Source organism: Boleophthalmus pectinirostris, unplaced genomic scaffold, assembly GCF_026225935.1.
Source record: "Boleophthalmus pectinirostris isolate CB_2022bp ecotype Guang Dong unplaced genomic scaffold, ASM2622593v1 HiC_scaffold_15, whole genome shotgun sequence".
In the NCBI taxonomy this organism is placed as follows: domain Eukaryota; kingdom Metazoa; phylum Chordata; class Actinopteri; order Gobiiformes; family Gobiidae; genus Boleophthalmus; species Boleophthalmus pectinirostris.
Genome location: NW_026571070.1, coordinates 17,591,468 through 17,609,989, shown reverse-complemented (window position 1 = coordinate 17,609,989; position 18,522 = coordinate 17,591,468). Strand labels below are relative to the sequence as shown.

Here is an 18,522-nt window from a genome sequence, read left to right as displayed (position 1 = left end):
CCTGGGGTTCTGTTTTGTTTCATCCACACATATTTATATAACATACACACATATATATATAACAGACAAACCTTTATATTTTGGCTGAGTTCTTCTCTCAAACTGAAAAAAACCCACCTCCACTTTTTGTGAAGTCATGTGGTAATACAGGAAGTGCTCCAGAGTGTTTTTAAACTCCATACACTTTCACTAGAATTATTTGGATCATTTCACCCCTGGAATTGCCAGTCTCTACTGAACTAAATGTAAAAGGTAGCTGTTAACTTGAAAACTAAAACCACATGACATCACAAAGTGGAAAAGAGCATTTTAATCTGTAGATAGCAGACAAAGCAATAATGTGGGATTACATAAACATGTGTGAATGAAACAAAACTCAACTCTACATATGTTTTTGAGTAGGTAACAACATTATAACATGGCTCAAAGCTCACAAGAGTCAATTTTGCATAATATAGGACTTTTAATGTCTCTTTTAAGGTCATTTTATATTTGTTGATATTCTCATTTTGCAACATTTGTAACATAACACAATCTTTCAATATATCCTCTACTTCTGTACCTCACCCCTAGTCTCTCTAAAACCTTGGTCTGTCCTACTAAAGGCAAGGGCTACAAGAGTCCACATTGAGTAATTGCCTTGATTTAAATGACTTTTTCAATTATGTCTACTTGGCTACAGCTAGTGCACCGTAATCTCCATTATTTCCATCCATTACACACTCACAATCCCTTGACACCAATCAATCTAGTTTCTTTTAAACACTTCAGCACAGTGGCACGCCATTGCCCCTTAATAGCACTGACTTCAAGAGCTACGCCAGAAACTTTCTAATTAGCAGTTATAACCAGTGTAGACAGTCTCATAGGTTTAATACATACAACCATGTCTTACCTGTTCTTTGACGGAGGCCAGGATAGAGGAGGTGGTCTCGGACTCAGATCTGTCTCCGTTGGACGAGGGCATCACTGGGGGCACCATAGCCCCCTTCTCCTGTTCGGCTGGTTGGTCTGGTACCGGCATTTCTGATCACACAATAAGAAATAAATATGAGTAATTTTACCTGGTACAAAGATGTCAGACACTTTGATTTGAATGAACCATAACTTTATTCCGGCTTGGTACATTTTGTAAGATCAGTTTCACAATAAATTCAGTGAAGTTGTGATGTGACCACATTTGGACACATCTGATCCAATACAATATTTGTAAAGAATAACATATTTTAACAAGTGTCCTTATAAATTAAAAGTACACTGTGTACATTTCTGTTATATTTGTTTTTCCTGAAATATTCTAATGTGTGGCATGTTTAAGTGTTTTCATGGAGACAAGCAGCCCACATCACCAGGCCAAGTCACAGGTCAGGTCAGGTTGTAGAGAAGTGGACCCGCTCACAGTAATAATGCATGTATTTGGAGTAGTTTTTAGGAATAAAAGCACCTGTAATTGAATAAATAGAAGTTATATTTGTTTAATGGGGTAATATGGAACATCCTTGGCAAAGCAATAACATCACCATGGAGACATGTAGATGGTGGACCCCCATCAGGAAAGTTACACAATACACCAAAAAGGAAGTAAAACAAGTAAACAAGTAAAGCTTTTATAGTTACTCAAATGGTACATGTTTACCACAACAGTTTCTATTCCTTCATTTCAAGGTAATGTCTAAAACTAGTGCATTATTATATTTTTCGGCTAGATTACTTGTTGACAAGCTATGTTCATATGTTTTGTCAGCGCTGTCCAATTAGACTCACAAATACTGAGAGCTCATGTGTGTAAATGGTCACCAGTGCTGAAATATCTAACATGTGGTTAGAGCTTGTGGCACAGCAAAGCATAGCCTTGTCTTGGCAATTAGTGTGCAGTACACACTTCACTGCATTATTCTTCCCACCTGTGTCTATGACTGTATGTCCCTTAATAAATAGGGGTCCGTGTAGACTCATTAAAATGTGATGCTTCACTTATCATGGTTTTAATTACTTGATACAGGTTACAGGGAAATGATGGGTGGCAGTTTTGTTTGAAGAGGGGCAATTTCATATCCAAGTCACACATTCCTTTGTGCTTGACTGCTTTCCAGTGATTGGCATGTGCACACAAAATACAAAGGGATTTTCTCTGTAGTAAATAAGGCTTATAGCGAGCAAATTTGCCAGGACCTTTGCTCTGTTTTTTCCCTGCATTAATTGTTCCCATTTAAATAATCGATAAAAGGCGTCTTATTCTCCCGCTCGTGAGCTGGAAGCACGAACAATGAGAAAGGAAGAGAGTGAGAAACCAGGAAATTGGTGTGCGGGTTTAATAGACAACAGACTATGGGGACAGGATTTGTCAATAGTGCATCCCTGACTTTGGCAGAAGACTAAATAATGAGCTGATTGAATTGGGGATTTAAATCCATTTCATTTGCTTCTCAAACACAGTCAACATTTGATGTGAAAACAGGATTGTGTGCTCTATGTGATTTACTCTTTAGACGTAATATTATGTCTGGCTGCCTGCAATGATACTGGTCATATTGTTTTGCATTGTTTTGATATTCATTTCAGATATTCCAATATTAATCTACAAGATAGGGGTTCCCATAGTGGGATTCTGAGCTGGGGGTTGCAATATGGTGATAGAAATCGAACTGTGATCTCATTAGTGAGACTATAATATGGTATTTGGATCAAGTTAGCATATCAAGGCAATGTAAAGATACTGATTTGACATGAATTAAGATCAAATTAAAATTATGATCTGGCTTCAAGAAAATCCATTCCTACTTGAAGACATAATTGAAAAAGTATGTCACTATGACACTAATCTGTTTTTTCAGTCAGTTGCATGGTACAATTAGCCTGTCACGATAAACAAAATTTGAAGCACAATATATTGCTACAGAGAAAAATAACAATAAACTGAAACTGCTTTAGTACAACAACAACAATAATCCCAATAAACTATTATTAAAATAAACTGTATCATTAAAGGGCCATAGCTGTAACAAATAAATAATAACATGCAAAAAAAAAAAAAAGCGATAATTACCATAAAAGTTACTTATTCAACCCTCTACAACTCAAATCTTATCGTATCACTACAAAAATAACAGAAATCTCCCCATTACTGCATACAGTAAATACTGAGTAGTGGTAGGAGACCTAATCTCACACAGGCCAAACTTCACTGTCCTTAAGCATCACTGGCTGCAGAGCCCCAAGAGCACAGTCAATTCTGTTTTATACTCACCAAACTTGTATTACTATGCTAGCCAGTCATTTCTGCTTTTAACAAGCCAGAACACTGTGTATCCCACAAACAGATGCCACAATGAAGAGAATTTGTTTTTAGTTTTCATTTACAACTTTATGGCATTATATACACACTCATATCGCGAACTGAATGAACTTTTATGACGTTAAACAGTTGAGTTTTAAAGCCAATATTTATCTAGTTCCGACATTATGGGTCTTTGAGAATAAGTGAGCCATTAGTGTCGACAAATGGTAAACAAGTGCGCAGGGCTCCAGACAGGCTGCAAATCAAACATCCCGCTAGTCTATCACGCAGCGTGCTATAGCCAGCAAACTGACAGCAGGCCAAATAGGGTGGTGTCTGTAAATAAAAGATGTTAGGGAGATAGCCCACAGATGGATATTTTCACTCGCACTGACAAACACCAATTCAGCGTCTGGCATCACCCCTCCTGAGTGAAGATGAGTCACCCAAGTTTGTCTGGTGAGCAAGCCACAACCCCCTTTAAACGCTCTATTAGACCGGCTGGACCTGAGCCATATCTGTTTCTATGAGGGAAGAGGAAGCTGCTCATCATCACTTAGAAAACATCTTGAGTCAGCATATCAGCGTTATGACAGTCAACAAAGAGAATGTGATTTGTCTCTGTAGCACCTGTTACTGAGGGTGGTGTATAGGCTACCATGCAACGTCAACACAGAATTACACATGTCATGAGAACACACTTTGGAGTGCGATATATTGCTGATGTAAATATAGACGATAAATGATAATAGTGAAAGAATTTTATGCCACTGACACAATAACCCAAGAGCAGATTTAAACCATAAAAACTATTCTAAATGCACAATATTGTCTGAGCTTCAAGAAATAAACAGAAAGAATGTTACTGAGTTATTAATTAAAACTTATTCTTGTCATATAACTAAAAAATAACCAAACATTTTCCATTTGTGTAAGAGTATTTGAGTATTCCACATTGGAACAAGTACATTGCACAAACATCAGTTTTTTTCTCTTTATCCAATATCTTTAAAACAGCTCTTTAAAAATGATCTTGCATAATGCTTATTGTACACTATATGTCACACAACTTAAATAGACAAAAAGTTCCTATAACATATTTCAAAGTATGAGAGAAATAGTGTGATAAATGATAATACTGAAACTGCTTTATGTCACTGACACAATAATAATGCAAGAATATCCCAGTAAACCATTTTTAAATAGACAAAATCATAAAAAGGCCTGAGCTGTAGCAAATAAACTGCAGAATGAACCAAGAGCCATAAAAGTTATTCAATGCACTACAGCTAAAATCGTATTGTATTCCAACAAAATTACCCTAAATCCCCACACTTTTACAGAATAAATATTGAGTCATAAAATATACTGCTCCGCCTGTCATATATTGAATGATAAGTTCATACAGTAATTATTGCGACAGGCCTAACTTGAGAAATCTTGTGCCCATCTGCAGGAGTCTGTGTTCATCACAACTGGTTCAATTAAAAGAGCTATGGTGAACTAGCAACAGATGGACCAGACCAGGAGTAAATGTGGCATATTACTGCAGGTAAAACCACATATATTAACAGTGCATTTCATTGTAATACACAATGCAGTGTTATGTTAGCAAAATTTGGCTTGTCATAACGTTGTGCCTAGTCCCGTTAGACTGGAACCCATTAAACGCATGAAGACTGTGAAACTGCTTTGACAATGGTTTCTGCTCTTGGCACTGACTGGGTGAATTATAGCTTTGGTTTTAGTTCTGCAAAATGGTAAATGTGTTTAGGAAAAAAGCATGAAAGTTTGAGGCAGGAAACTAAAAACTGTGACGCTTTGAAAGTAAATGTACAAATGCCCAGTTTTCTGCAATACAGCTACACAAAACCCAACTACATTATACACTGATATCTGTGACTACTTGGACATTGTCTAAAAACCTTCCAGAATATGTTTTTACAATACATTTTATCAAGTGCAGCTGGTTCCAATGAAAGACACAGCAAAACAAACTCAGGACAATTTTCTCCCTGTGTCATAATTGATATTTTCTGCTATGATTCTGCTGTATTTTCTTGCTGGTGTAAGCTTGCCCCAACCTGTATATGCCATTAAATCTCACAATACTACGAGACTAGTTTCTGTCTGTGCTATTGTATGGAGACACAGTAGAGCTGGTATTTAATAGATGCGCTGTGTCCTGCAGGGTACAATGTAGCAGGAACCTATGTTCACAGAAGGCTTTTGTACCTCTGGGGATGAATATAATTGAAGCGCATTCTTTCTGGATGGAGTTTTGTGCAGCTTCAGATTGAACTGAGAACGAATGATAGTCTGACATTTCATTTAGCTTAGCGGAGATAAGACAGCAAAAGCCCAGGCGTAGCAGGCTGTTTTTGACAGCAGACAGAAGGACTAGCATAAGTACAGAAGTCATCAGCTAATGTGTAAAGCTGCACAATAAAGTGGGGAATAACAGAGTATCCTGATGCACCTATAGGGAAGTCAAAATAAGTCATTTCATTTTTTTAACTAGCTGCATGTCACATTGTTTTCTTTCACTTAACATTGGCATCATAACGCTGGCCCTCTAGGTGAATACTGATCTTTTAGTCATTGCAAACAAAGTAAATCACACCAATTGCACACTAATCGCAAAACCTTAATGTAAAGTTAAAGGGCCCACATCATGCAATTTTCTCATCTATGTTATAATGTTGTAGCCAGGCTGGCACCACCTAGTGCCTCCACTCAATTTAATTTCTCTCAAGCAACTAGGTCAGGAATCAAAATACACTAGACGGTTCGCTAAAACAAAAAAATCCATGTATGCTGTCAACAATTCCCGAGATCAAGGATTTAAAGCCAGAATAAAGAGAATATTTGGTGAATTTCATCAAGGGGACAGACGTTATTGTCCTTCTTCCTACGGGATTTGGGAAAAGCTTAATATACCAGTTAGTCCTGTTAGCAGCAAATTACATATGTGACAACCAAAGAGCGGTTAAATCACAAAAACTACCCCCGCCTACTGTTGAGCAAACAAATTCCAATGCTACGAGGTCAGACGGTTTGTACAAAGTGAAACCGGCTGATGAATCAGGCTAATAATGTTGTTTCCTCATCACAAACATACCTAGAGTTGTGATGTGTTTCATTCACGCATGTTTAACACACAAACACTCTGATCCACCTTCTGATGTCATGTGGTAATATAGGAAGTGCTCCACTGTGTTTTTAAACTCCATACACCTTCACTAGAATTATTTAGACAATTTCAGCCCTGGAATTTCCAATGTCTCTCTGAATTTAAGTTAAAAGAAAGCTGTTAACATGAAAAGTACCACTAGATGACATCACAAGATGGAACAGAGAATTTTGAGCTTTGGGGAAGTAGACAGACTAATATAGGTCCTTTAACACTTTATTGTTCCCGTACAGACATGTATCCTCTGCATTTGACCCATCCTTCAATGCTACTGGCGCAACCTATCAGGAGCAGTGAGAGCCCAGGGACCTACAGTATATCAGATCTTGAGCTACGCTTGGTAAGGGTTAAATCATCTTATTATTTTACATATTGTGGATGTAACATAAACCTGAGCGGCCAGAGGAAATCCACTCACACAAGGAGAAAAATGCAAACTCCACACAGAAAGACCAGGCCGGGAATCAAACCTGGAACCTTACTGTAAAGTGGCTAACCACTTAGCCACTATGCCTCTTTCATTTACACAATAATAGTAACACTAAAATTAGATACTGTGACAGGCCTAGCTGCGCCTAAAGAAAAAGTCTGTGAGTTTTCCGGCAGTGAGTCATAGATGCAGTGGGAGAACCCTCTGACCCACTCTCACACTGTCACCTCCGGGTCCATGCACCTGCTCCCTCCACACCCACACCTCCTGTAGACTCCAAACACACACACACGCACCTCAAGCTCATGTTCAAGGAAACATCTCTTTCTTTACCTTTGCTTCTTCTCCTGTCTGATTCTGCCCCCCTCTGCTCCCCTGCCTGACCCTTTCTCCGCTGTGTAGCTGTTTTTACAAAGTCTTTCTACCCTTTGCATTTTTATGTCTGGTGCCCTGTCCAATCTTCCTTTTTTAAACGTTTTCCCCAGCCTCGCGTGATTTCTGTGCTATTGTTTCAGAGTGTGCATGTGGGCAACTCCTCAAAGGGAAAAAATCAAAAAGCTCCTTCCATTCGCATGAAATGACACTTCTAAAATATTTACAAAGCTTTGAAATGTACTTGAGCTGAGAGTACAGACCTGGGATAGCAACACAAAGAGAGGGGCTTCCATATCTGAAAAATAAGCATTATCACAAAGAAGAATCGGGTACTCTGCATATTATAGTACTAACAAAAACAGGTAAGGAGCACTCAGTTTTATAGAGTAAAAGGTGACATAGTGTTATTGCATTTCTTTGTCTAAAACATTCCACAGTATGACATTAGACCTATTTTACATTCATTTAAAAACAACTTGAAAAACATACATTCGTACAGTAAGTATGCTCGCGTCTCCACAGAACTAATCTGTTAATTTGACCATGCTGTGCCACCTGTGTGTCTCCATGGAGACAGTTTAAAGAGACATGCAGACGGTACAACTTTAAAAGTGAATGTAATAGGATTTTGCAAATTGTCACAGTATGTTCATATGAAATTGCTCAAATAATTTATTCCAGATAATGCTTTAATGGAGTATTTCTTTTGACACGCCTGACTTCGCCTCTGAGGAGCTAGTACTCAGTGTCTCATTTCAAAGACAAATGCATGGAAAATGGCTGAGTTTGACATAACTATTCAAGGGCATCCATTTCACAAAGAAATACTGCAGTCTGTTGAGGCAGCTGCAGTTGGCACGTTCGAAGTCTAATCAATGTCTGAGTGATTTTTTTAAATTTAAACTGACTTGTGCCAATCTGCTCTTTAATTACAGTTTCAAATAATCTTTGTCTTAATTTGTCCCTGGAATTAATATTTATAAACCACACATATGATCCAAACTTTTTTACATTTTCCATACATACAGCGCAATTATAAATTACCATATTCCGCTCCATAAGCATTCTCAGCAGCCCAAATAATAATCATTTGTAACATATGGCTAATAACGCTAATGTCATCAGAACGAAGCAAAGCCTGGTAAATGAAGAAATAATAATTAGAATTTCCACACCCAATTTCCCCAGCCAATCCATCTTGATTTCCAATGACTGCTCTGCCGTTTTAAAAATACTCCCCAAGACTGCCACATATAAACGTCTTAAATGATTGATTGCTCTAATTTAGTTTTTTCTTGAAGTCTGATATTAAACTCTAAATAATTTATAATTCAGTAAGCGCTGCTGAGTGACTTAGGGTGTGAAAATAGAGTTTGACTCCCATACGCCTCTTTTTAGTTAATAAAATAATCCTGGAACCTGGCATAGAAAGTTCTGCTTGGGTACGCTAACCCTGATTCAATACAAGGACATGGAACAATGTATAATATACCTGCACAATTAGGGACAAATATCTAATTGCCATATTTCTAACAAGCATTGCAACTAGATTTGTGATTTATGTTTTAAAGGTGCACTGCATAACTTTTTGGTTGTGCTTCCATCACCTGTTTGTTTCTGTGGATATGTCATTGCTCTACCTGGAATGTTCTGTATTATGAGAGTAAACAGCTTTACTTTACAGTTATACAATTACAGGTGATTTTTTAGCTCAAACAGGCATTCTGACTGTGAGCGGGGGTTGCCTCTCCATAGATCTGACCTGTAACTTGATCTGTTTTGGTCTCCATGAAAATACAAAGTTTTAATGAAATACTGTGAAACATTTCAAACAAAGCAATAACAACTCCATGGAGAAAAGCATTTGATGAACCCCCCATCAGAAAAGTTACATGATGCACCTTTAATAATATTCTGTTTACATTTCAAAAGTGTCCAGAAGAATTGACAAAAAGACTGAAATCTGAGCTGACAAACTAATACAAAATCTCATTTCAGAACATGTGTGCACAGGTCTAAACTACAGGTTAACAGTTTTTATGCAGAATAAGACAAATTTCGTTTTGTACTTAAGAAAAGGTAATTGTGCCCATTCAAATTTCTATTTCAATTCATTTGAGATTAAAGGGCCCAAATTATGCTATTTTCTGATAAGTGTTATAATATTATTTCCTCACCAAACATACCTGGAGTTTTCATACACACATTCACACAAACCCTGCATATTTATGCTGTGTTCTTCTCTCAAACAGAAAACGTACTGTTTTTCCTTGTGATGTCGTGAAGCTTTTAAATGCTATACACCTTCACTAAAATCATATGAATCGCAATTTCAGCCCTGCTAATCTCTTCTGAACAAAAGGTAACTAGAAAACTAGAAAACTACTGCTTCATGACATCACAAGGTGGGACAGAGCATTTTGAGTTCTGAGGATGGAGACGGGACTAATAATGCAGGGTTACTCAAACGTATGAGAATGAAACAAAACACAACTCCAGGTATGTTTTAAAGAGGCTGTCTTAAAGCTCACAGGAGTTAATGTTGTGTAACATATGTCCTTTAGGATCTTGCAGGAATGGTGTGTAAAACTTTATAAAAAACACATTAACAAGTGATAGCAAAGTTTTCCCAGGGATTTCAAGCTGCAGTATTCCATAGAGGGATCTTGGAGCAGGCTGTGTAAGCTGCATGTCTCATTTAAAGTGGTTTAGGAGTCGAGTCACAGTCAAGTACGATGCCTTAGGGCTGTTTTGCCTGTTTTCCAAAGCCCCAGCTCAGGCAGTCAACAGAGACTGAAGCATTGATTATTCCGATCAATATTCTTAGCTATTGCTATGGTAGTGTTTCTATGATACACTTCACTGTATGACTTGGAAAATGCAAACTATTGGAGAATAACTCTGAACAGCAAATATACTTTAGTTGGTGTCATTCAGCATGCACGCACACACTGATGCACAGCTCTGTAAGGCAGCTGGGAAGCACTGAGATGGTTGACCTAGATTGAGTTTGAAGATGTGCAGGAGAAGCCATCTGCATACAAAGTCAAATATCTTTTGCCAGAGAGATAAGAGAAACTTGGATGAGAAAAAACACCTTTATAGTAAGTATTATATGTTAACAGCACCATAAAAAAATCATGTTATTGCAAGTATAAAATTTCCTTGATAAATGGTCGCCTTAATATGACAGATGTATTTTGAGATGCATAAAGCTCAATGACAATGACAGAACAACACTAGAGATGCAGTTAATTACTAATGCAACACTGTGTTTCCGACTGTCAAACTATATGACAACTCATAAGCATGTTCCATCACTTTGAATGGCAGGGTACGTAACGGATACTGTGAACAATTATGAAATGGAAATCACACTGTCACAAAAGTATAGCAAAAAGTAGAAAATATACACAACTAGAGATGACAAAAATTCATATTCTATCCCAGTATCCCAATAACCAGCCAATACATGTTCAAACATATTTAGGTATTAGATTTAAGGCATGTTATAACCCTGCTACCTTATCAAAGACATACCCGGAGTTGTCTTTTGTTTCATTCACACATTTGAGTAACCCTTTATTATTAATCTGTCTACATCTTCAAAGCTCAAATTATTATTTTCCGAAAACATCGCATATATTGAGATTTCAGTGTTGTGCGGGAACCTTCCTGTAATGTATGGTAATGGCATGCAGAAGCCAGTCAATCCCAAATAGTTGGAGACGCCCAAGCGATCACCATAATGTTTAATGTTTCAAACTACTGCAGACCAAATTTGTTTCTGGTGTACAAATACAGTATGCACCTTCACTAGAATCATTTGGATAATTTCAGCCCTGGAATTTTCAAGCTATACTGACCAGAAAGTAAAAGGTATCTGTTAACATGAAAACTACTGCTTCATGACATCACAAGGTGGAACAGAGCATTTTGGAAAATAGGAGATATAGACAGCTGTCTGAGGTGAAGGAAGTCTGGGAGTCCCTGCTTAGACTGCTGCTACTGCGACCCGGCTCTGGATAAGCGGAAGAAAATGGATGGATGGAGATGTAGACAGACTAATAATAAAGGGTTACTCAAATATGTGTGAATCAAACGAAACACAACTCCAGATAAGTTTTTGATGAGATAATAACATCAGAACGTGGCTTAAAGCTAACAAGAGTCAATTCTGCATAATACAGGACCTTTAAATGAATATAGAACAATTTGTATTTTACGTTTACACAGAGCATTCATCCATATGCTTCACTATGTTTATTTCTCAGGATAGCACTTTCTCATTAATTTAACTTCAATTCTCTTTTCCTGCATTCTGAAGTGATTGTAGTGAAAACATCCGTGAGGACACTTAGTTTTATATATAATTTAAACCCCAGGATGACACAGAGGCTCTTGCATATCTTATGGAATATCGCATGAGTAAAGAAATCCTTTGTATTATGCGCTGCCTTGAAGCATGAAAAAACTATGTAATGAGACCTGCAATATTCCCAAATCTATTTAAAGCAATACAATTATAGAGCATCTTGTAAGGAGAGATAGGAGGAAGGGCTACAAGCTGGGGACTGCCTCAGGGAAGGCTACTCTCCTCTTACATTGTTGTTTCATTTTTTTTTTTTTTTGGAGAAACTTGAAGAGGTTTCTTTGACTCCCAGTGGCAATCAATAGTGCATAATTTCACTGTGTAAGATATGTACAGCTCTCCACTGTTTGACCACTGCATAATTTACTTTTGTGCTCAGTGACTTTGGCTCATGCATGAATGAAATTTTTAAAATGGGTGTAAGAAAAAAAGAAACAAATTGTTAGTTATTTTTTCCTCAAATGGGCACAGATGTAAGATGTATGGTGCAAAAGTGATCCACCTGTTGCAAGTATAAACGAGTTAACCCATGTCTGAAAGCAAATGTGTTCTGTCAGTGTAACCAGTAATGTGGTTCTAATGTTTTTATGAATAAAACTGAAAAGACTTTAATAATTAGAACATTTTTGATTGTTGGAAACCTTGATGAATGATTCAGCAAAGGGACAGCCAGGGTTAGATTCAAACACTGCACTCGAAGACTAGAAATACTTTGGTGCTGTCCATGGTGCTGAAAAGCATTGACAAAACTGCCATGTTAACCTTGTTTCTTCATACAAGCTTTGAATGGTTGATGTGGGATTACTGTCAGTGGTTTAAAATACACTACACACTACACTACTGAATGTGATTCTTAGCATTATCCCTATATACGCAATGTTCCGTTATATGTCTAAAGGCAATTGGAAAATAAATGAATGTGAACAGAGAAGCAATAAAATGACCACAGCTATGTACTGAAAATCTATTTTTAAAAATCAAAGAGAAAAAAAATCACTTATTGTATACGTAAATAAAAACATACCTAGAGGCACATAAAGAAAGAGAGAGAAAAAAAAAACTATGCAAAAGCATTAGGGTTATCTCATATGAGAGTGCCCAGAAACAAACCAAAACAAAGTATAGTTCAGTGCTCTACCAACCAACCACAAAACAATTATAATGGCAAAATTATGAAATATTTCACAAAAATGTGATTTTTCAAAACTCATACATTTACTGAATATGTTATATTTTATATACATCCCATTCCAGGTATGTACAGCAATGAGTTGACAAATAAATTGGCCAACAATAAATACATGGAAACTAATTCAATGAAATCCCTTCCTGTATTTTTACGTTCAGCTAACTTCATATGTTTTACCAGTGTCTGTAAGAACTATAAACATCTGTCTTGAATCTTATAGCACACCAAGCTGTTAACATACAAGACCCCACCCCTCCTCAGCTCTCAGTGGAGATAAAGAAGGATAAAAGCATGTGACAGGGAACAAGGGCCAAAGAGAGAGAGATGGTGGCATTAGCTGATAACCTTACACCTCCAGATTCACATGGAAAGATATGATTGGCATTCAAAGCAAATACTGGGCAGATTTACCTTATCTCCAAGAAGGCAGGCCCAAGTTTCACTGAGATCTAATGAAGGAGTGACAGCACAGATACAAAAGAGGAGGAAAATAGGCAGCCATAATGCATTTGTTTTACTGGTTTAGAACACACAAAATGTATTTAATAATACCATGTGGTTTTTTACTAGTTCTGACATAAGACCTTTCTAAAACTTTTCATCAAAGGTCAAATTCTGTCCAATTTATGTTTTTTTCTTTAGTTATCAACACTGAATCAAATGAGTTTCATCATGATTTCAGTATCTTTCAGTCTCTAGGCTCCATTTTTAAACTCTCAGTCAGTATCTATAAAAATATGCCAAGAAAAAGTAACATAAATTAACATACAGTGGAGACTACAAATACCACAAATACTAGCTGTAATTGGCATGCTATAGTAATTAATATGACAACTATTATGACAATGAGGTTACAAAGGTTTTCATGGTTGCTGTATGTTCTGGTTCAAACAAGCTTACATGATACAAACAGTGCTTCAAACGGAATCAGTCATCTGTAATTCATGGCTATTCTTTTTTCATGTTTTCATTTGACTCTCCCTCTCTCAACCCCCTTCATTCCAGCTTTGTTCAATAAGTAGGCCAGCTACTTGGAGAGTGGGAGATCAAAACTGACAGGTCACTATTCTAAAACAAGCTGTAGAGAGTGATAGAGAGAATGAAGGAGGTGTAAAAAAACAACCAGAATGAACAAAAGGAACAGAAACAGGACACTGGTAAAGACGCAGACAGACTTCTCAAATATAAGGCTGCAAACTCCATATATTATTGGTTATGGTTATCTTAACTTCAGGGCACACCTCAAAATGGGTTGAAGTTTATGTAGTCTGGGGCATGGTGGGTTAAGTGTCTTGCCAACCTGTGGGTCAGTGGATTTGACCGCTCTACCAGTGATGTTTTTATGTCGAGAGCAGGATTTGAACCGCCAACCTTCGGATCAGTGGACAAACACTCTAAAATTTGAGCTGCATGCACCTCTGACTGTCCTTACCCTATTCATACCACCCACTGCCTTCTTCTCAGTCATCTCTCCTGCCCGTCCGGTCATCCCATCAGTGTCATCTTTTGAATCACTTTTTCAAACCCATTTTTATCAGTTGGGCTTCCTTTAACTGGTTTTAGTCTGATTTTATTCCTTATTTCTTTTATTATATTTCTCTTTCTTTATTTAGTATAATTAACTGAATTGTTTGCATCATTTTCTATTTTTTGTATGGCTTCTGTATGCTAGTTTTATGCTTTTTGTATTCTTCTTAGTGGCTTTTCTATCATATTCTGAGGTTTTAGTTCTTGTTAGTGAATAGTGAGTCACTACTGATACACACTGGGTTTAATGTTGTTGTAAAAAACTTTTGAGAGCAAAAAAGACAAAGCAGGTGAAATACATGGTAAATTTTCAAATAAGACATATTACGATTGGCGAATCACAAAGTCATATAGAAAAATTAATACTAGTGTCCCAAAATAAAACTCAACTTACAAAATACGCAAAACTGTTGACAAGAATGGATCATTATTCAAATAATAAAAGTGATTTGCAATAAAAAAATAAAAAAAAACATTGTTCAGCCTACAACACATTTTGAAGTGTGATATATTGCTGCAGTATTGGAACCAAATGATAAAGCAGAATTATCTCCCCCAAAACGTATTCTAAATGTACATGATTGTTAAATATGGTTAAGCTATATAAATAAATAAATAAATAACAGGATTCAACACTTACACACGCATAATTTTAATTCATAATTTAAACTTTTACAACTCAAATCTGATCAAATGGCAGAAGAAATAACCAAAAGATTCCCACTAATGCAAAGAAAAAGTCCTCATGATAAATTCTGACTCCCAAAAAGTATTGTTTTATTTATCATATATTGAACTTTAAGTCAATGTAGTGCTCATTGTGACAGGCCTATTGGTGACCTACTACCTCTTCTACAACAAGGATATAGTAGAAGGAAGGTACCATTTTGAAGAGACAGTCTAATACATGTGGTTGAATACAGGCATTGAGTTGTTACCAGTGCATTAAGTAGTTTGAGCTGTGGCGGAGGCTTGCTGGCTGAAGAGCTCACTGCAGTCACAGAATAAAAGCCATAAAGCCACAGTATAAAAGTGGCACTAAGGCGGAGAGAAGGGGTCCCTTGGGTGCTGGGTAAGAGCCACAGAGAGAGGGTGAGAGCATGGCTTTATCAACACATCCTCCTATCCTTCACTGTGTTGACATGTAATACATTTATAATGCACATGAGGAGAGGCGCTCGCTGCACAAACAACATCCTGTATATGTTGTAGTTAACATGCTGTTCACTGCATTTACATACAGCTAGAGTTATGAAAGTACACGATAAAAAACAGAGGGCTTGGCATATTTTATAATGACATTTCTGCACAGTCTTGGCTTTCTTTGCTTTCCAGGTTTTCCCTCGAGTCACTATAGAAAATCATATGTATCCAATAGCAGAAACTGATTTACATTTTGATTTGACATGTTCTATTCTGGAGTATTTAAACTGGCACTGCCTGAAAGAAAAGATATGATTTTATTATTGTTTTATTATTATGTTTTATGTAAGGGATGTATTGGTTATCCCGGAAAAAAAAAAAAGGTTTGATCAGGTATCAGATCATGTATTGGATGCAATAGCACTATTTATCCAATCCAATCCAGTTTTATTTGTATAGCACATTTTATAAACAAGACAGTTTCCAAAGTGCTTCACATAGCAATGTAAAACATTTTACTTTAAAATAAATTTGCTAAATTATGTTTCAACCATGAGGAAACTAATAGAATCAATAAATAAAATAATAATAATGATGATAAAATCAATGAACAAAAATAATACAATTTTACTGAGTAATATTGGCCCAGAAGGTCTCATAAAGTTTAAACTTATATTCATACAGAGGTGTTCAGTAGTTACTCGCAGGATATATGTTTGTATTAGTTGTGTTTTAATGGGGAAAAAATGCAGCTGATACCAAAGTATTGGTAGCAATTACCAAATGTATTGATACTGGTATCAGAGTTGAAAAGGATGGATTGGAGCATCTCTGTTTTTATTGCCTGAGAGATTATAAAATTGGTTTTATCTTATTATTCTGGGGCCTCTACAGCAGCCTTTACTGGCGACATGCCAAAAAGAAAGACAAGCCTCGCTTAAACCTGTTTCTTATCAAAAGCGCCACTAGCTTTAAATTGCTTGTTGTGTCAGCAGAAGCCCATTGGATGTGTGATCCATGCATGTAACAGTTAGCGCAGGCACACAGAGGTGGAGGCATGCGTGGCATACATGTTATTTTCATGCTCTTTTAGCTGCTCACAGCTGAGGCTCTTCCTGCTGCTTGTGTTTGATGGTGATGAGATGTTGTACATCTGTCAGAGGAAGAGGCTCCCAGTGGGACCCCTCCGCCTCACTCCTATCAGCATGATGTCATTCTCACTTCCTGTCACACCCTCCATCCCTTCTCCATTAACTGGTCCTCAGCACACCATTGTCTCTGCCCTTCTTCACAGTTTCACTACCAAAAGGCACTGGCTTTTCCTGTTTACCAAGCAGTACAAACATGCCCTTTTATAATGTAAAACAGAGATCACCGTGTTTTCAACTGATGTACTTTTTAAAAGATACACTTTATTGTCCCCTGTAGGGAAATGTGTCCTCTGCATTTGACCTATCTGGGTCAACTACATCCAACATTCAACTACATTCAATATGTCTAATAATGCCAGTAGCACGTTTACAGTACAGAAAAAAGAAAAGATAGAGATTGATGCAATTGGCCCATTACTGGCCCCTTGTGGGGAAAAATGATCACTACCCTAAACAAGCTTCCTGTGACTGAATTGGAGTGAGCGTACAGATGTTTGTAGAATCAAACAGTGAATGACATATTAATACCGCATGACACACTCATTGTGTAGTTATATGTGATGACTGAGACTCATCTTGAGATGAAGTTGAGTCTAATCTAGTTCTGGAAACATTTCTCCTGAACGGTTTTCTGACAAAACACAGACGCACCAATGCAGACGCAACGAAACATCCAATTCATTAAAAATCCAATTTATTGTGTCAAAATGGAAACCAAGGAGATGATCAGTGCTGTTGTTTGCATTGCGACTTCTCAGGAATGCTCTGTCAAGTCTCTGCAATAACATCGTCACTCATTAAGCAGCGCTGGGGATCGGTTTCCTCTCCCTCTGCCCATATATTCCTCAAATCGGTGATCGGGCTCTTAGTATTGGCTGTTGCTGTGGACATATGGGACCTCAGTGAGCTGTTAACCTCCTGGCTTGACTGCAGCCCTTCTCAGTCTATGTGTGAGTAGGTGTGTATGAAAAATAGGAGAAAACTACAGTACGCCTGGTTGTTTTTATGGTGTCGTAATATAAGATAGTGTGCATCATTATGTTTTGTTCATTTGCCAGTAAAGTTTACCTAGAAACAATTCTTAAACTAGGTCTTTTGCATAAATATGAGAAACAAAAGCAATGAAGGCTGCCAAGGTTACTGAAACACGATCTAAGATGCTTCTGAATAAGCAAAAGAAAGTCGATTTAATATGAACTTAAATTTAGGTAGGAAAAAAGTCCACAAAACCACAGCTAAACAACATATAATTAATTACTATAATGAATAATGCAATTTACACAGAAAATAAGGGTTTGCACTTCAGCTTAAAAATAAATTATTATAGTTTAAATCCTTCAACCAGATGATTTAAATCATGTCTGCATACTTTGTCCTGACCCTATAACTGACTTATTGGCTTGCATACATAAATAAGTTAGAGTTGACCCTTAAAGATGTATTGTGTAACTTTTCTAGTGGTGGGTCCATGAAATGCTTTTTCTCCATGGTCTTGAATGTTTTACAGTATGGCTTTAAACATTTCTACCTTCATGAAGACCAAACCAGAACAAGTTACAGGTCAAATCTGTGGGGAGGCAACCCTGCTCACAGTCACAGCACCTGTTTTTTTTTAGGTATTTTGAGCTTTTAAAACACCCATAATGGTAAAGCCGTTTAATGTCATACTATGGAACATTCCAGGCATGATATGGAATGATGATATATGCATAGAAACCTCCAAACAAAATATTACATAATGCACTTCTAACTCTGTTCATTGTTTGAGCCCTATTTGCCAGAGACCCATGGCATCTGTAAACCTGTGATAATAAAAATGTTGTTTCTTACAAATAAACATTACATTACGTTTCTACAGGTGGAAA

At 37.0% G+C, this 18,522-nt stretch overlaps 1 protein-coding gene across 3 annotated transcripts in view; it reads right to left on the bottom strand.

Moving 5' to 3' along the window:
* ctnnd2a (catenin (cadherin-associated protein), delta 2a) overlaps window positions 1-18,522 on the bottom strand; it is a 260,843-nt gene that overhangs the window by 218,936 nt on the left and 23,385 nt on the right. For all 3 annotated transcript variants that reach the window (XM_055150733.1, XM_055150734.1, XM_055150735.1), the window contains one exon: window positions 896-1,026. In XM_055150733.1, coding sequence (XP_055006708.1) covers window positions 896-1,024 — 129 coding nt within the window. In that variant the 5' untranslated portion in view covers window positions 1,025-1,026. The remainder of the gene's footprint in view (window positions 1-895; window positions 1,027-18,522) is intronic.